The sequence below is a fragment of the Trachypithecus francoisi genome, unplaced genomic scaffold (assembly GCF_009764315.1).
Source record: "Trachypithecus francoisi isolate TF-2019V2 unplaced genomic scaffold, Tfra_2.0 Lachesis_group3, whole genome shotgun sequence".
Lineage (NCBI taxonomy): Eukaryota > Metazoa > Chordata > Mammalia > Primates > Cercopithecidae > Trachypithecus > Trachypithecus francoisi.
In genome coordinates this window covers 46,757,330-46,777,535 of record NW_022681468.1, presented here as the reverse complement: position 1 = coordinate 46,777,535, position 20,206 = coordinate 46,757,330, and the positions used below count along the sequence as shown (strand labels likewise).

Below are 20,206 nucleotides of genomic sequence, written 5' to 3'. Positions count from 1 at the left end.
TGTTCCCCAAAAATCTATGGAAATAAATTAAAAGAAAGTAGTATATTACAGTCTTAAAATGTACGCCTTCTAACAAAAGTAAGTGAAATATTAAACACTTTTATTCTTGGAATCATTTAAATGCATGCAAGTCTTATCTTAGGCACATTTAAAGAGTTTTAAGAAAGTCACAAAATAATAAAATCTTTAATAAAGAAGGCAACCTCACACCAAAAATTACTATGTAGTCTTACTACATACAAACAAGGCTAAAGGATAGATCCACTTAATTGGTACTTTGAAGAAATAGATAAATCTCTTCTTTACTAATTTATAAAAATAATCTATTTTACTGGACTTTGTGATGATGACACTTCTCAAATTCCTTTTTTCTGTGATGGAAATAAATTTAGGGGTTTTCTATTAATTCAAACTTTTACTTACTTGTTTATGTATTTTTTTTTTATAGAGACAGGGTCTTGCTTTGTTGCCCAGGCTGGTCTCAAACTCCTGGCCTCAAGCAATCCTCCTGCCTCGGCCTTTCAGAATGCTGGGATTGCAGGCATGAGCCATTGCGCCTGGTTGTGATATAGTTTTTTTCTTTGTTTGTTTGTTTTATTTTATTGTATTATTATACTTTAAGTTCTAGGGTACATGTGCATAACGTGCAGGTTTGTTACATATGTATACTTGTGCCATGTTGGTGTGCTGCACCCATCAACTCGTCAGCACCCATCAATTCGTCATTTATATCAGGTATAACTCCCAATGCAATCCCTCCCCTCTCCCCCCTCCCCATGATAGGCCCCGGTGTGTGATGTTTGGTATAGTTTTTATGAGGTATAAATATTTGGTTTTATTTGATGAGTGTATTTATAGCCTAAATTGTAGACTACATTGTAGGCTATAAATTATTATTATTATTTTTTTGAGATGGAGTTTCGCTCTTGTTGCCCAGGCTGGAGTGTGATGGCACAATCTCGGCTCACTGCAACCTCCGCATCCCAGGTTCAAACGATTCTCCTGCCTCAGCCTCCCAAGTAGCTGGGATTACAGGCATGCACCACCACGCCCACCTAATTTTTTCTGTTTTTAGTAGAGACGGGTTTCTCCGTGTTAGTCAGGCTGGTCTCAAACTCCCAACCTCAGGTGATCCACCCGCCTCAGCCTCCCAAAGTGCTGTGATTACAGGTGTGAGCCACCACGCCTGGCTTGTAGGCTATAAATTGAGTAGATAATCATCATAGGAAGCTAACTTAGGCCAGAATACGAATATATGAGATGTTATATACAAGATAAATGAATGAGTATTTGGAAAATGATACTACATCTCTTCTATTTCAGGAAATGTAAGACTATTGGAACAAATTTTGAATAATAATGATTCTTTGACAAGAAAAAGTGAATCATCAAATACCACCTCACTAACTAGGTCAAAAATAGGATGGACTCCCGAGAAAACAAACAGGTGAAAACAAGAGGTTGGAATGAAAACTAGACTGAAAAGAGCTTTGTTCAGATTTTTCACATTTCTTTGGGACTTTTAATAAATTATAGCATTGCTTCTTAAATTTAACTTATATTTAGTTACTATTTTCTGATGCTAATATATCTTCCACCTTTCTATAATATAGCTATGAAATGAATATCTCATTTTTTCAAAATGCAGATTATTAATTTCTAATGTATGCAGATTATTCATTTCTGATTAAATGATATCTAGGATTTGTTTCAAAAATAATCCAATATAGGGTAGGGGCAAGTAGGTTGGGGAGTATAGATAAAATGAGGCCAACCAAAAGTTAATGATTTTTGTAGTTAAATATTGGGTATATGAGGTTCATTTTAGTATTTTCTATATATTTGTATATATTTGAAATTTTACATAATAAAAAGTTTTAAAAAAATCAAATCTGGGCCATGATAATTATATTTATCTTCAACATCTTGAAAACTACAGTAATAAAAACTAGAGGAGCCATATGTTGAGTAATTTTATATGGAGATATTGTATAATTTCAGTCTATTTGCATTTAATGTAATTACTGATAAGGTAGGATTTATGTCTACCATGTTGCTTTCTATATGCTTTAGGTCTTTTAGGTTCACTGTTCCTCCCTTAGTGCCTTCTTTTGTATTAGACATTTTTTAGTTGCACCATTTTAATTCTTTTGTCATGTACTATTATTATTATTATTACTTTTTTTTTTTTTTTTTTGAGACAGAGTCTCGCTCTGTCACCCAGGCTGGAGTGCAGTGGCGCGATCTTGGCTCACTGCAAGCTCCGCCTCCCGGGTTCACGCCATTCTCCTGCCTCAGCCTCCCAAGTAGCTGGGACTACAGGCGCACGCCACCTCGCCTGGCTAGTTTTTTTTTTTTTTTTTTGGTATGTTTTTTTAGTAGAGACGGGGTTTCACCGTGTTAGCCAGGATGGTCTCAATCTCCTGACCTCGTGATCCGCCCGTCTCGGCCTCCCAAAGTGCTGGGATTACAGGCTTGAGTCACCGCGCCCGGCCTACTATTATTTTTTGAATTATTTTCTTAGTGGTCACTCTAGGAATTACAATTAACATATTAACTTAAAGCAATCTAATTTGGATTAATAGTGATTTAATTTCAGTGTTATTCAGAAACTTTGCTCCAGTAAAGCCTCGTTCCCTCCCCTTTTCTTTCTTCTATTATTATCATACAAATTACATCTTTATACATTATGAGCTCATCTATGTAGTCTGATAATTATTACTTGATGCAGCTGTCTTTTAAATCAGATAGGAAAAGAAAAGAGATACCAACAAAAATATGTATACTAGCTTTTATATTCACCTGTATAGTTCATCTTTACCAGTACTCTATTTCTTCATATGGATTCAGGTTAGCCTGGTGTCCTTTTATTCCACCCTGAAGGACTCCTGATAGTATTTCTTATAGGGTAGGTCTGTTAGTAGTGAATTGTCTCAGTTTTTGTTTATCTGGTATTGTCTTAATTTCTTTTTCAATTTTTGTTGTTGTTTAAACAGACATTTGGTTTTTCATAGTTGTGGAAGCTGGAAGTTCAAGATCAAGGTGCTAGCTGAGTTGGTTTCTTTTGAGGCCTTTCTTCTTGACTTGCAGGTGGCCTCCCTCTTGCTGTCTCTTCACGTGGTCATCCCTCTCTGCACACACACCCCTGGTGTCCCCTCCTTCACTTTTGAGGGATAGTTTTGCTACATGTAGAATTTTTGATAGATGTTCTTTTTCTTTCAGCATTTTGAATATGTCACGTGACTGCCTTCTGGACTCTATGGTTTCTGATGAGGAGTTGTATGTTGGTGTGCTTGATGGTGTCCCACAGGTCTCTAAGACTGTTAATTTTTCTTCATCCATTTTTCTTTCCATTTCTCAGACTGGATAATCTCAATTAGCCTGTCTTAAAGTTTGTTGATTCTTTCTTCTGCCAACTCAAATATGGTGTTGAGCCTCTCTAGTGAATTATATAGTTCGGTTATTATATTTTTCAACTGCAGAATTTCTGTTTGTCTTTTAAAAATATTTTCTATGTCTTTATTGATCATTCTATATTTGGCAAGACTTCATTCTTATACTTTCTTTTAATTTTAAAACTGGTTTCTTTTAGTAATAGCTGATTTATAGTCTTTACCTCGTAAGTCTAATATCTGGGATTCCTCAACAGCGGTTTCTTTTGACTGTGCTTTTTTCTGTGTTTGGGCTCTACTTTCCTGTTTCTTTGTATGTCTCATAAATTTTTGTTGAAAACTGGGCATTTTAAATAATACAGTGTGGCAGCTCTGGAAATTAGATTCTTTCACCTCCCAGAGTTTATTGTTGTTGCTGTTTGTTTAGTGACTTTCCTGGACTAATTCTGTGGATTCTGTGTTCTTTGTCATGTGCTGCCACCGAAGTCTCTGTTTTGTTAGCTTAGTCTGCTAATGACTGGAAAGAGATTTCCTTAACTGCCTTGAACTGATAACTCTCCCTCTCTTTGCCATGGAGTGTGTGTGTGTGTGTGTGTGTGTGTATGCATGCACGCACGTGTGTGCACACACATGTGCTAGAGCATGCCTCCAGTGCCTGGCAGATTATGAATCTGTTTTAGCCTTTCACTTCCTACTTGCACAGAGCCTCAAGGTCAGCCAGAAGTGAGTGATTAGGAACTTCCCAGGTCTCTCTTGGACATGTACATAGCCCTGTACGTGGATTAGAAGGCATGACTTTCTAGATTCCTAGCAATATGTTGGAGCTTTTCAAAACTCCACTATGGACATCTTATTACCTAGATTTTTAACATCTGTTGACCACAGTCTTGTTTGCCCCAACTAGTATCACTGCCTCAGGCTGCTGAGATGTTAAACAGTTGCCACTGTTTTTGAAAAATGCCCTGGGGATACTTTCTCACTGCCCTAAAGTTGAGTCAGGTCAAATAAAGACAAATACTATGAATGAGACTTTTAGGAGAGCTTGAAACCATTCTATTGTCTTTAATGGTTGTGAGGCTGTTGGTTTTCAAGGCCATCACAGAGTTGGGAATAGGGTCCTGAAGATGAGGCAAGTTAAAAAAATTCCATAAAACTTGCTCTTCTTGCCTAGAGTCAGCCATTTTTCTTGAATAAATGCTCCTCAGGTTCTTGCAAGTGTTTAATTTCCAGAGGTTAGAAAAACTTGATTTCGATGATTTTTGCTAGGGTTCTCATTGTGCTTATGGAGAAGCAGATTTTCAGAAGTTCTTCACCAATCTGGAAGTGCTTCTGGATGTTAGCTTCTTGAAAGCATAACCTTTTCCTGTTCCTTTTCTGCTACGTCTAAACTTTTCTGGTTAGATCATTTTGTCTCTTGTGATTTTCTGTTTCGTTTGTTTAATCACATAACTGATTAATTCCATGGTTCAATTTTTTAATAGGGTATCATTTAGTACTATAGCTAAGACTGTATCAAAGATTTGTGTAATGAAATGTTTACTGAATTTACAACAATTTAGGAAACTTTTTAAAAAAATCTTCTATAGCGTTGAAACTCTACCTTCTCAAAGATTTCCTTCCTGTGAAGAGCTAGGAACAACTAAAGTGACTCTGCAGAAGTCCGATGATGTTCTTCATGACCCTGGCCAAAAGGAGAAAGAAACAAATAGCATGGTCCAGGTAAAATGGGAATGGTCTTAAAATTGATGATTAGTTAAGATAAAAATTATAAAGGAATAAAAAAGTTATAAAGATAGAAATTAGGAGGAAGGATGAAGAAAAAGCACTGAAAAAGACATGTCAGCCATGTCTGTTCCATTTATAAAGTATTTCCAGAGACCTTCACCAAGTGATTTCTGCTTATCGCTCCTTGACCAGGACTGAGTCATATAGCCACCTCTGGCTTCCCAGCTTCTATTGGAAAGGGAGGAAGGGGAAAAGAGACCTGTGAATGAATGGACATCATTTATCCAGTCCACAATATCTGCCCTACCTTCCATACATAAAGAGCCAACTTGCTTTTATTTTATTTTAGCTTTCTTCAGCAGAGAGAAAAATTATTATTGGTCGCTGGACTGCTTAGCACTGCTATGGATTTCCCACCTCTATTTTACTTAACACTCACATTAGTTTGTTGTTGTTGTTGTTGAGATGGAGTCTCACTCTGTTGCCCAGACTGGAGTGCAATGGTGCGATCTCGGATCACTGCAACCTTCACCTCCCGGGTTCAAGCACTTCTTCTGCCTCAGCCTCTTGAGCAGCTGGGATTACAAGCGTGTGCCACCACATCTGGCTAATTTTTGTATTTTTGGTAGAGACAGAGTTTCACCATGTTGGCCAGGCTGGTCTCAAACTCCTGACCTCAAGTGATCCACCCAACTTGGCCTTCCAAAAGTGTTGGGATTATAGGCATGAGCCACCATGCCTGGCCCATATTAGTATTTCTAAATGGAGGAAAAACACTTTGATTGCCAAGTATTCTTTTGTAAGTCTTCAGTTTGACAAATCGAGTCCTTAGTATATATTGGTATAATGTATGGCCTCAACAATAGTGATAGCTGTTGTTTTGATTAAAGGAATCAGTGTGAGTTTAGTAACTTTCTGGTCTTTTTTTCTTTTAAGTCAAAAGAATCTCTGAGTATGTTGAAGCTTCCAGATCTTCCACAGAATTCTGTTAAGCTTCACACAACCAATACAACACGATCTGTATTGAAAGATGCTGAGAAGATTTTGAGAGGAGTACAAAACAATAAAAAAGTACTTGAAGAAAACCTGGAAGCTATTATTCGTGCAAAAGATGGAGCTGCCATGTATTCGCTTATCAATGCTTTATCTACCAACAGGTAAGAGGATGTTGGCAGCCAAGGCTATTTATGAGTCTGCCAGTTCTGCTTTCTTCACAATTTTTTTCTAAGCACTTTATTTTCCTTAATATGTTTTGGAACTTATTATAAAGTTGGAATTTGGATATATATGGTGGTACTACTTTTTTCTGGTGGGAATTTTTCTTTTGATTTTTTCTTTCTTTGGTACATATCTTCTTGGGTCCACATGTGCTTTTCAAACATTTATCCTTCAAATGTTTGATGAAAACTAATACCATTGGTTTTTCCTTTTCAGATGAAGGATATTCGACCCTCATCCTACTATCCTAATATCCTTTCCTTTTCAGATGAAGGATATTAGGATAGCAGGTTCACAACTACATAAGAGTTAGATCTGATCCAAGTCCTGCTCAGGACAGTAAGTGCTAATTTAAGAAAATTCCTTTTTCTCTTTCGTAGAGAGATGTCAGAGAAAATTAGGATCAGAAAGACAGTGGATGAATGGATTAAAACTATTTCTGCGGAAATTCAGGTATGTCTTTGAAAAAAACTGAAAATTAAGTGAATTCTCAGAAGATAATATTGATTCCAATTTATAGGCATTACATTTGTTCTCAAAATATTTCTTGTTTTTTTTTTTTTTTTTTTTTTTTTTTTTTGTTTGAGACGGACTCTTGCTCTGCCACCCAGGCTGGAGTGCAGTGGCCAGATCTCAGCTCACTGCAAGCTCCGCCTCCCGGGTTTACGCCATTCTCCTGCCTCAGCCTCCCGAGTAGCTGGGACTACAGGCGCCCGCCTCGTCGCCCGGCTAGTTTTTTAAGTAGAGACAGGGTTTCACCGTATTAGCCAGGATGGTCTCGATCTCCTGACCTCGTGATCCGCCCGTCTCGGCCTCCCAAAGTGCTGGGATTACAGGCTTGAGCCACCGCGCCCGGCCTCAAAATATTTCTTATATAAAAATCTACTTATGTTTAATTTCACTGTCACTCTTTATATTTACTTAGTAATAAGTTTAGCTTTGTTTAACAAGTACATTATCTCCAATTCTATTCTGGCTCTTATTTGGCAAATTGTTGGGCAAAAACTAAAACGTGAATAATCTGAAAAAAAATTTAGCAAAAGTGATTGGAAAAAGAATTATACTTTCAAAGATATTTGAAAACAACAGATTTAGAAGCATTGGCCTGGCAAAGTAAAAATACCAGAGTAATGCAAAGAGAAAAAAAAAACTAGATTTACTAAGTTTACAGAAGTCAGTACCAGATGGAAAAACAGCCTCTTTCTCACATCCACAATGGGCATAGTACATCTTCAAACATCCGCATTGAAAAAGTCTGGGAGTTATCTTTCTTAGAGGGTCCATAATGTAAAGGAAATTTAAAATTTTTTTATATTTGAATGAGCAGAACTAGACAGACTAAGCTGTTATTTTGTCCTGGGGTGCAAAGTGTGTTTTTTTGACTGTAGATGTGCTTATATGCTACTTACAATGGTAGCAAGGTGAAGTATCAGTACTGTTTCCACAGCAATAAACACAGAAATATATTTTAAAACTTTGTCGTTTAAAAATATCTGTTTCTAATGAACTTACGAAAAGTTTATTTTAGGTACTATGTGGTGCACACAAAAAAGTTGAACTAAGAGTCGGAAGATTTGGAGTCTAGTTTGCGCTCTACAGCTAACTGGCAGTGTATCTTACTCTTTTGCCATGAATCCCATGTAAAATGTATTTGTTTAAACTTTCACATAATTTTAATTTATATTTATCTCAGAGTTTTGTTACAAAATTGTTTGCCTTTTTTGAAACGTATTTTTAATTTTTTAAACTGTTAGCAAAATTCATATGGTTCAATCATCAAAAAGTGTAAAAAGGTTTGTCATGCAAAGTTGTCCTCCTATCCCTGCAAGCCTTCTATTATTTCCATTCCCTCCTCCGAAAGATACTAGTATTTTTAGGGTTTTGTTTATTTTTCCAGAGAATTTTTATGTTTATATATCCAATAAAGCCAATATCCTTTATTTTTAATGCATTTAAAACTGCTAAACTGTATTTATATAACAGCAAAAAATAAATTCTAATAGTTTCTGATGTGAAAGCTTTACTATTTGTATGTATTTTAAGTAATTTTAACTTTGGTTATGTTAAGGATGAACTGTCAAGAACAGATTATGAACAAAAAAGATTTGATCAGAAGAATCAGAGAACCAAGAAAGGTCAGAATATGGCTAAAGATATTAGAACCAACACACAAGATAAAACTGTAAACAAATCTGTAATTCCAAGAAAACATTCTCAAAAGCAAATAGAAGACCATTTTAGAAATCTACCTATGAGGGGCATGCCTGCTTCAAGTTTACAGAAAGAGAGAAAGGAAGTAAGATCCTAATCTATTCTTTTAACATAATTGTTGTGTTATAGTCGATCATTTCCTTTAAGAGATAATGAAGCGAATGTTAAAGGTGTTTTAAAAACATGAAGGACTATACAAATGTAAGTATCTTTACACTATTGATATTTAGGGTTTTGGATTTATAATGTGAAAAGCACTGAACAAAACAGATAGTTCCTTTCTTCTGAGATCTCACACCCTGACATCATCATTTTGTAGTTATAGCAAGTATAAAGGTATATCTAGAGGTCATCTAGTCCAAAAACTAGATTCTCTAGTTTATGGTACCCAGAATTGTGTTTCATTTGTGTGTGTGTGTGTGTATAGTTTATTTTTCAGTTTAGCAAATGCATGTTTAGTGCCTAGTATATGCAAGGCATGGTATTAGATGGTACGGAGGACATTTTTTTGACTGCCCTAAGCTATAAGTTTCTGAGTGCCAAACATGGATTGTTGAGCAGATCAGTAAAGCATCTAATTCAGTGCTTGGTACTTAGTAGATGCTCAATAAATGCTACATTTCTGTGACATTTAGATTATGGTTGAAGGTGGATTCAGAAATATATAAAATTATTTAAAGGTTAAGGTTACTGTATTTTTATTGTACTGGAGTGACTATGTAAAATGTGTTTAAATATTTCTTGTTGGTGCTGAAAATATACTTAGTAATGTAAAAATTTTCATTTTTCTTAGGTGGATGATTTTTGTATTTAAAGCTTTTCAAACTAATGCTTGAGACCTGTATCTAGAATTTAAGGGCTGTTTAAAATAGAGATTATATTTGACCTAATCATTCTTATGATAATACTTAAGCTAGCAAAAGGAGGCTTTAGAAAAATGAGATAAGTGTTTGATGACTATTTTCATGGTGAGTTGAATAACTTTGTACACATAGGGGCTTTTGAAAGCAACCACAGTAATACAAGATGAAGATTATATGTTACAAGTCTATGGAAAGCCAGTTTATCAGGGCCATCGAAGCACTCTTAAAAAAGGACCATATCTCAGATTTAATTCTCCATCTCCTAAGTCCAAACCACAGAGACCAAAAGTAATAGAACGAGTTAAAGGTAAGGAATCTCATTTTTTATGTTTAATCTCATTTCTTAATAGTATCAGTTTAATATATAAAGTTTCTTTTCGTTTTTTATATTTATAGCTTATACTTGCCGTTCAAATTATATAATGCTTGGGGATGGAAAAATAGTTCCTCTTTGGAGAGGTGGGAAGAAATACACCAACATTTAAAAATCAGACACAACATAGGTATAATTGGGAAGAAATGTAGAATTAAGTGGCATCTTCAGATAAAGCATCATAAAGTTTTTATTTAGGAGAAAATGATTTTCTTTTTTAAAGACAGGGTCTCACTCTGTCACCCAGGCTGGAGTACCGTGACACAATCATGGTTCACTGCAGCCTCAACCTACTGAACTCAAGCGATCCTCCCTCCTCAGCCTCCCAAGTAGCTGGGATGACAGACGCACACTACCACGCCTGGCTAATTTTTTTGTCTTTTTTGTAGAGACAGGGTTTTGCCACATTGCCCAGGCTGGGTGATGATGAATCTTGAGCATCTAAATTATAATCTAGGAAAGGAGACATTTCCCCAAAGACCTTGGTCCATTATTAACAGAAAGATCAGCCATATACTGTTTGTTACTATAAAAGTGTGGATGAGCATTTTTGCAGTTTTGTTTGTTTTCAAAGAAACTTAGGTAGAAAGGTGAAAACTGTTTTGCTTTTGTGTACAACTGAAAACATCTTCATTTATCACTGTGTGTTTTGAGTCACATCTACTGTTTCACTGGTACTGTATATTTAAATACAACTCTTGGTTATATACTAAGTCTGTTGACTTTGGTTATGTATTATAGTTTCTCAGCTTCTACTTAGCAATCAGTAAGGTAAAGCTGACAATATGTGATAACTAGTAGATACAAACCCATTTTCCTCTCTTATCCTTTCTAGAAGTTGGAGCTCTGGTGGTTACTTTGGTTCCCTTTCCTTTCTAAAGGTTATGCGATCATATAGAGTGTCAGGTTATATAGAAATTTTACTAATTTAAAATAGAAAGCATATAGCTTATGGGTGATATTTATCCTAATGGATGATATTTACCCTAAAGTTTTCTCTTTAGTGTAGCTTTGCTTTTTTTTTTTTTTTTTTTTTTTTTTGATGGAGTCTTGCTCTGTCATCCGGGCTGGAGTGCAGTGGCACGATCTTGGCTCACTGCAACCTCCACCTCCCAGGTTCAGATGATTCTCTTGCCTCAGCCTCCCGAGTAGCTGGGGTTATAGGCATGTGCCATGACGCCCAGCAAATTTTTTTTTGTATTTTTATTAGAGACAGGATTTCGCCATGTTGGCCAGGCTGGTCTTGAACTCCTGACCTCAGGTGATCCACCCGCCTCAGCCTCCCAGAGTGCTGGGATTACTGGAGTGAGCCACCGTGCCTGGCCTAGTGTAGCTTTGCTATTAATTTATATGTGGGGTTTTGAAAGTCTTTGCAAAAAATAATTTGAGGTTTTAAAATGCTTTCAAATCCAAAAATAACTTTATTCAGTAACCCTTTTAATGATCAGAAGTGATTGAGTGCCTGTATTAGTTCATTTTCACACTGCTATAAAGAATTACCTGAGACTGGGTAATTTATAAAGACAAGAAGGTGGAATTGACTCACAGTTCCACATCTCTGGGGAGGCCTCAGGAAACTTACAGTAATGGCAAAGGGAAGCAAGGCACATCTTACATGGCAGCAGGGGGGAAGGAGCAAAGGAAGCCATGCCCTTTTAAACTATCAGATCTCATGATAACTCACTCACTATCACAAGAACAAATTAGGGGAAACTGCCCCCGTGAGACAGTCGTCTCCCACTAGGTCTCTCCCGTGACACATGGGGATCAATTTGAGATGAGATTTGGGTAGGGACACAGAGCCAAGCCATATCAGAACCTAGGGACTTATGCTCATCCTAGGGCCTCAGTACCTGCTATTTCCTCCGTCTGGAGAGCTCTTTGTTCAGGCACTTACATGGTTCTCGCTCTCAATTCTTCCGTCTCTGCTCTTAGATGATAGCTCCTTGGAGAGCTCTACCCTGACCATTCTATTCTAAGAATTATCTTCTGTTTCTCTTTATCTCCTCACCCTGCCATATTGTTCTTCATAGCACTTTGCACTTCCTGTGTTATATTTTTATTTGTTTGATTTATTATTTATTTTATTTATTTGTCACTACTAGACTATAAGCTCTATGAGTACAGTTGGTTTAGTCACCTCTGTATTCCTTGTGCCTGAAACAATGTTTAACACATATTAGATGCTGAACAAACATTTTAAATAAACACTCAAGAAAAATATTCATTCAATAGAATAAATGAGTATCAGAGAACAAGATGAAAGAATATAGACATGGTATGACAATTTTTCTTCCTGGGATCATAAACAAAAGGAAACTATATTTAAAACTACATCTGGGTGTGTAGGTTGGGCCCAGTGGCTCATGCCTGTATTCCCAGCACTTTGGGAGGCTGAGGCAGGAAGATTGCTTGAGACCCAGTGTTCAAGACCAGCCTCAGCAACAGAGCTAGATCCTATCTCTACAATAAATTAAAAAAATTAGCTGGGCATGCCTGTAGTCCCAGCTACTTGGGAGGCTGAGGTGGGAGGATCGCTTCAGCACTTGAGCTTAGGAGTTCAAGTTTGCAGTGAGCTATGATAGTGTCACTGCACTCCAGCCTGGGCAACTGAGCAAGACCCTGTCTCTAAAAAAAAATTAGATACATAAAAACACCGACATGTAAAGTGGAAGCATAGATGACAGTCTGAGACATCACCACCAACCTGGGCACTGGGGAGATGGCGAAGACTGACCCCAAGACCTTGCAGGACCTCACCTCGGTGGTGTAGACACCCCTGCAGCAGACGCAAGATAAATTTCAGACTATGTCTGACCAGATCATTGGGAGAATTGATGATATGAGTAGTCACATTGATGATCTGGAGAAGAACATTACAGACCCCATGACACAGGCTGGGGTGGAAGAACTGGAAGGTGAAAACAAGATACCTGCCACACACAAGAGTTGAGAGTTGCTAATAATTTATAATGGAATCTGGAATATCATTTTTCTGAGCCAAGAGAAGATTGAATGACTTTTTTCAGCTAACTACTGTGTGTAGACAGGTTTTATATTATAAAGCATATATTCTTATCACATACTATATAGTCAGTTTATAGAGCAGTTTACCCACCACTTTCTTGAACATGGTATCTTCACATCTTGGACCTTGGTCAGTTGTGCTATTAATTATTAAACACTAAAACTTTGGCAGTTCCTGCATTTTTTTAAAAAAAAATAAAGCACCCACATGTTAAAAGTAAAAATGTAATGTTAGGAAATTATTTAGAAAATATTTTAGCCTCTTTTCCTTTGCCCTTTTACTTTATTCTTTATTTTGTGTGTGTGTGTGTGTGTTCCATAGACATTTATCCACTTCTCCAAAGAGAAATAAAATCAAATTTTTATTTTTTTTAAGATTTAGGATATAATGGCTATATGTGTATGTATACATCATAGGAACAGAAAAAAAATGTATAGTAGTCCCCCTTTTTGATATGTTCCAGTACCCTCAGTGGATGCCTAAAACTGTGGATAGTACCAAGCTCTAACATGTACTATGTTCTTTTAATCTGACAACTGAGATGGCAACTAAGTTATTAATGGGCAGGTAGTGTCTACAGTGTAGAGACCCTGGACAAAAGGATGATTCATGTCCTGGGCAGGATGGAGCAGGATGGCATGAGATTTTATCATGCTACTCAGAACAGCGTACACTGTAAAACTTATGACTTAGCCAGGCGTGGTGGCACGCATCTGTGGTCTCAGCTACTTGGGAGGCTAGGGTGGCAGGATCACTTGAGCCTGGGAGGCAGAGGTTGCATTGAGCTGAGATCGTACCACTGCACTTCAGCCTGGGTGGAGTGAGACTCCATCTAAAAAATAAATAAATAAATTTAAAAAACTTATGAATTGTTTATTTCTCGAATTTTCCATTTAATATTTTCCAGCAGGGTTGACCCTGGGTAACTGAGACAGGGAAAGAGAAACCACAGATAAGGAGAGACTACTGTATAATGATATTAGTAAGGTTTAAGTAAGTATAGAATCCGATTATCTGTACATATTTTAAAAGGATAAAAGCTGGTTATTCAGAATTATGTTGTGTGTAAAGGTGTAATGAGAAAATGAAAATCATCAGTTCCAAAAATGATCGTTAACTTTTTCGTACCTATGGAAAAAATTTTAAAGAATTCAAACGTTGTTGGAATATTCTTCAGAATGTTTAAAATTTTTTTCTAGTTGTTGTATCTATTTTGTCATAGTAGCTGTACCAGTTGTATATCTATTCAGGGGCTGGCAACTGTGGCCTACACGTGAGGTGCCTGTTTTTATAAAGTTTCATTTGCCTCTAACTGTGTTCATTCATGTATATATTGTCCATGGCTTCTTTCATGATACAACAGCAGAACTGAATCATTACAGCTGAGATCACATGGCTTGCCAGATAGATATTTACTATCTGGCCATTTAAGAAGTTTGCCACCTCTAGTCTATATATTACTTCTGTTTTGGGGCCTTGTAACCTTATATATAGAATTCAGATTTTTCTGTGAAGAGCTGTTTTATTTCTAGATGTCTGGATAGTAGATATTCTAACAATATTTTAAAATATCTGCCATTGGTGATTATTTTAGGCACTAAGGTAAAGTCAATAAGAACACAGACTGACTCCTATGCAACAAAACCTATGAAGATAGATTCTAAAATGAAACATTCCGTTCCTATGTTACCTCATGGCGATCAGCAGTATTTGTTCAGCCCAAGTAGAGAAATGCCTACTTTTTCAGGTACACTGGAAGGTCATCTGATTCCTATGGCAATTCTTTTAGGTAAGAATCAACAAAATATGTGGGATGAATTTTATTTTATTTATTTATTTATTTATTTGTTTGTTTGTTTGTTTGTTTGTTTATTAGAGACGGGGTTTCACTATGTGGCTCAGGCTGGTCTGGAACTCCTGGACTCAAGCAATCTGCCCACCTCAACCTCTCAAAGTGCTGGGATTACAGGCCCGAGCCACCATGCCCAGCCAGTGAATTTTAAATTCTTATCAGCAGTAGCAGAACTTACAAAATGGTACTAATATGATAGTCATCTACCTTTTCCTGTAAATGTTATTTGTTTTTTTGGGAGGGCCTCAGAATATGTTTTATGCTGTGTAATAGCAATCTCTGAAATGATGGGTTCCTGCTATAGTTTCACCAACAGGAAAAATTCTTTTGGTGTGTTATAGTATATTATTGTAGATGAAATGAAATTTTAAACAATGTTTTGGCTGGGCACAGTGGCTCATGCCTTTAATCACGGTATTTTGGGAAGCCGAGATGGGAGGACTGCTTGAGACCTGGAGTTTGAGACCAGCCCGGGCAACATAGCAAGTACCTTGTCTCAAAAAAAAAAAAAAATAGCTGGCCTTGGTGGCTCACGCCTGTACTCCTAGCTACTCTGGAGGCTGAAGCAGGAGAATCCCTTCAGCGCAGGAGTTTGAGGCTGCAGTGAGTGATGATTATGCCACCATACTCCAGCCTGGACAACAGGGCAAGACCCTGTCTCTTAAAAAAAAGGTTAAATATGTCATGGACATTCATAATAATTCAAGAAGTTTGATTGTCTTGTTAATATCATTATGTCTTTGGGGAAGTATTAAGGTACTTTTTTGAGTACTTTTGAACTAGGCTATCATAAGTGAAAGCTGTGTGGGTGTGTAATCTAAGCCAATAGTTGTTTATTTACTTACTTGCCTTCTCTCTGAGTCATCATGTTAAAAATTGAACAGATCATTTTTGTCCTCACACCAGCTCTTCAAGTCTAATTAGCTTTTTTTCCCCTTTAGTGTTATTGCTGTTCTTTTGTTTTGATTAACAGTAAGTATGAATATTTTTTAACATAAGAGAATTTTTTATTTTTGATATTATGGGTTAATGGCATGTCAACATAATAGCTCTCTGTTTAAACATATCTTCTAGTAATAAAATAGCTAACACTTTTAAAGTCCTTACTGTGTGCCAGGTACAGTTCTGAGCATTTTACATATATTCTTTCATTTAATCCACCCTATAAAGCACATGGTAATATACAGATTGTATACCTAAGGAAACTGAAGCACAAAAGGGTTACATACTTTGTCAAAGGCCACACAGCTAGAGTGGTGCCAGGATTCAAACCCAGGCAGAGACAGTCTGGCTTTATAGTCTGTGTTTTCAACAAGTACACTGTACTACCCCTCTTTACTTTGATATGTACAAAACAAATGGGACTTTGGAAGTGAAAGTTGTTGACATTTTAAATGTGGATAATATTAATAGCTTTCTATTAGCCTTTATTTTGAGGATTAAATTAGATAGTGAAGTGTTTAGTACGTATAAATGCCTAATAAAAGTCACTGGGTATGGTGAGTATGTCGACAATGCTGATGATGGAGGGAGAGGTGATTGTCAGATAGGGCTTTTTTTAATATGAGAATATAGCCATTAAGATCCAGCTGGTGTATTAGACTTTTCCCTTTTTTTCTGAACTAGTTGACTTATTTTTTCCCCTAAACTTCTTAGGACAAACCCAAAGTAATAGTGATACCATGCCACCTGCTGGAGTGATTGTCAGCAAGCCACACCCTGTAACTGTGACTACTTCTATTCCTCCACCATCTCGAAAAGTAGAAACTGGAGTAAAGAAACCTAACATAGCTGTTGTAGAAATGAAGTCAGAAAAAAAGGATCCTCCTCAGCTTACTGTACAGGTATGCTAGGGTGCATGAGTAGAAAATTTTAAGGAAGACAAAATTTTTTTACTTAACGTTAGTACAGAAATCCATTATATTGCTTCATGAAAATACTGCTTTTTATCATGGCTCCTTTTATTTTAAAATTTATTTTTATTTTTTAGACAGAGTTTCGCTCTTGTCACCCAGGCTGGAGGGCAATGATGCAGTCTTGGCTCACTGCAACCTCTGCCTCCTGGGTTCAAGTGATTCTCGTGCCTCAGCCTCCCGAGTAGCTGGGATTACAGGCACCTGCCACCACGCCCGGCTAACTTTTTGTTTTGTTTTTTTTCTGTAGAGATGTGGTTTCACAGGTTGGCCAGGCTTGTCTCAAACTCCTGACCTCAGGTGACCCACCTGCCTTGGCCTCCCAAAGTGCTGGGATTAACAGACATGAGCCACTGTGCCCAGCCAGCTCTGTTACTTTTTAAACTGTAATATTAATGTGATGTTTCTATCCTGTTTTCCATGATTTAAGCTGCTCTTCTAGGCCAATGACTTATATACAAGTGACTTGATGATATTCCAAAGGGAACAATTTAACCGTGTATTATAATTAATTTTAAAGAGTTAATATATGTGACTTATATAATTAATACTTCAAACTTTACACTAGCATATGTTAGAAGATTTGAATGAATACAAGACTTAAACAGCCTCATGTGGGAAGAAACCCTTTGACATTTCACATTCAAACATCTACCCTTCAGCCTGGGATCCAGCTGTAGAAGCTGAGGTCTTCACCAGGTCTGGACAAAAGTGAACAGGGGTGTTTACATGTGACTTTCTATTGACCAGTCAGGAGGCAACTGTAGGAAAGTGTTCATGAACTATGGTAAACTTTTTGGCTGATTTACTCCAACCCCTGTGTTCATCTTACCATCCTTGCTTACTTCCAAATAATTAGAACACTCCAGTCCTTAGACTGCTCCTGGGTTTCTCTTGTGATTGAGCCAGGACAAATGAGTTTTCTTGGGCAACTTAGTATGCCCTCTGGGAAGAGAGAAGACTTGCCTCATTCTTGGATCCTGACCACTGAGGAGAAGATAATCCTGGAGCTGTCAGATGCCACCACATGAACAGTCAACAGCCTCTTAGTACTGATTTTTGACTGGACACTCCTCCCTGAACAAATGAACCATCCATTTCTTCTGCACAAATTTATACAGAACAGCCTCAACCCACCAGCCTGAGAGATTCCCAGGGACTTAGAAATCACCCATGTAGCTCTACAAACACTTCATTCTCATAGAGTGACTTCTGCCCTGCAGCTAAAATTGACAGTGTGTTTTCACAGCCAAGTTGTTAGGGCTGAGGCAGCCATTGGGTCTCAGGAAGATTCCTGGCCCTGTGCTTGAGAGGAGCAAACGCACAATAAAGCCCTGGCCTGGAGCAGAACCTTTCAACTCCCAGTCATTTTTGCAGGGCAGGGAACTCCCAACATGAACCTAAATGTGTTCCTCACTTACAGCAGTCTTTGGGCATCCTTCTGACAGTGTAGGCTCACTAACTCAGCGGTGCAGCAGCTATGGAGGCTTTGGGAAACCTGGGGACACTTTAGCCTGGACAGCAACCTGAGCCAAGTGCAAACCCAGTCAATGTGTATTGAATGAATGAGCATCACTAACACAGTCAGTTCATGGAGGAAATTAAAGGATCTAGATCAGGGGAAAAAAATCCTAAATTAAAAGTAAGAACATATGAAAGGAAGATGCTAGTAAAGCATTAATTTTTAAATATAAAGATCTCCATAAATTAATAAGAAAACACAGATCCAAGTCTAGAAATGTTCAAAGGACATAAGACTCTACAAAAGAGGAAGTACAGTTTATCAGCAAGCAAACTAAATAAATTTTGCCAGTAACCAAGATAATGCAAATTAAAATAACAGTAATATGCATCCATTTAAAAACTATTATTGCTGAAACAATCATATTATCTAATTTTGGTGAGGGTTGGGTAAAACTTAGAATTAATTATGTTTTTGATGATGTAAGTAGAGGTTGTTAGGATTACATTTCACCAGTACTTCCAAGAATCTTAAGTATTTGTGTCCTGTGGCCCAGAAAGTTAATCCAATATCTGGTTTTCTAGCATAGTGAATTAATTTAGAGTTTAGAGTTTAGGAAGAAAATTTTGTGCTTGTGTGTGTGTAAGTTTTTTTTGTAGTGATATATATATAAATAGTGGAAAAATTGGAAATTTCCTAAATTTTTCTAATTGAAACATAATTAAATAATTAAGATATGTTTGTTGAAATGTTATATAGTCATTTAAAAATATAATTATGAAGTCTATACAAAAGCATGATAAGTGTTTATGGTTCTTCGTTGTAATCACAATGAAAAATCAAGAATGAAAACTATTTTAAATTTTAGTTATATATAAGTAGATAGTAAAAGACAAAGGGAATAGTGAAAATGAAGTTATCTTCAGATAGAGTTTTTTTTTTTTTTTTTTTTTTTTTTGAGACGGAGTCTTGCTCTGTCACCCAGGCTAGAGTGCAGTGGCGCGATCTCGGCTCACTGCAAGCTCCGCCTCCCGGGTTTACGCCATTCTCCTGCCTCAGCCTCCTGAGTAGCTGGGACTACAGGCGCCTGCCACCTCGCCCGGCTGGTTTTTTGTATTTTTAGTAGAGACGGGGTTTCACCGTGTTAGGGTGGTCTCGATCTCCTGACCTTGTGATCCGCCCGCCTCGGCCTCCCAAAGTGCTGGGATTACAGGCTTGAGCCACTGCGCCCGGCCCAGATAGAATTTTGTGTTTTCCTTTTTTTCATATTTTATAAAATATGCTTTCATAATTTAAAAGTTTTGTTATCCATTGGCTTCACAATAAAAACTTAAAGGGCATGCTTTGTTTTTATGTATATGTATATATACACACATACATGTACATGTATATACACATACTTATAAAAATATTTGAGTAAAAATGATAAACAGAAAACTGAATGTTGTATTCTGTTTTAGGTATTACCCAGTGTAGATATTGACAGCATTTCAAATGGTAGCACTGATGTTGGTTCACCTCTGTCTAGTCCCAAAGAAGCATCTCTTCCTCCTGTGCAAGCTTGGATAAGGGTATATTTCAGAATTTTATCATATTATTTTGAGTAATGTAATGTCTGACTGTAGATTTTAGCTAATGTTACTCCGTTTAAAGCCTTTTATCATAATGATAACTTATTATAATAATTTATATTTTGAGGGAAAGATTCAAAACAATGTTTTTTTTTTAGGCAGAGTCTTGTTCTGTCGCCCAGTCTAGAGTGCAGTGGTGAGATCTCGGCTTACTGCAACCTCCACCTCCTGGGTTCAACCAATTCTTCTGCCTCAGAGCTGGTATTACAGGTGCCTGCCACCATGCCCAGCTCATTTTTGTATTTTTAGTAGAGACAGGGTTTGACCCTGTTGGCCAGGCTGGTCTTTAACTCCTGACTTCAAGTGATCCCTCTGCCTCGGCCTCCCAAGTTCTGGGATTACAGGCGTGAGCCACCACACCAGCCCAAAACAAATTTTGAGTTGTTTATGAACTTGTTTGTTTCAGATCCTTACATTTGTAATTATTTGGAAAGTGATCATCTTTAGTGTAAACTTTTTGGTAATTTAAGTTGTGAAACTCTCATGTGAAGAAAGAATTTCTGTCTCTTTGGTGATGAATCTTTGATTAACATGGGAA

The 20,206-nt window shown here is 37.1% G+C and overlaps 1 protein-coding gene and 1 pseudogene across 8 annotated transcripts in view; both read left to right on the top strand.

Annotated features, from left to right (window-relative positions):
• Positions 1-20,206, top strand: part of KIAA0586 (KIAA0586 ortholog) — a 134,028-nt gene that overhangs the window by 28,800 nt on the left and 85,022 nt on the right. For 6 of the 8 annotated variants that reach the window (XM_033187886.1, XM_033187888.1, XM_033187887.1 and 3 more), the window contains 9 exons: positions 1,324-1,447; positions 4,979-5,111; positions 6,054-6,274; positions 6,716-6,788; positions 8,404-8,631; positions 9,542-9,716; positions 14,405-14,599; positions 16,319-16,506; positions 19,498-19,608. In XM_033187886.1, the coding sequence (XP_033043777.1) occupies positions 1,324-1,447; positions 4,979-5,111; positions 6,054-6,274; positions 6,716-6,788; positions 8,404-8,631; positions 9,542-9,716; positions 14,405-14,599; positions 16,319-16,506; positions 19,498-19,608 (1,448 nt within the window). The remainder of the gene's footprint in view (positions 1-1,323; positions 1,448-4,978; positions 5,112-6,053; positions 6,275-6,715; positions 6,789-8,403; positions 8,632-9,541; positions 9,717-14,404; positions 14,600-16,318; positions 16,507-19,497; positions 19,609-20,206) is intronic. The other 2 variants (XM_033187893.1, XM_033187894.1) reach the window with 1 other exon arrangement.
• LOC117069573 lies at positions 12,505-12,786 on the top strand (annotated as a pseudogene).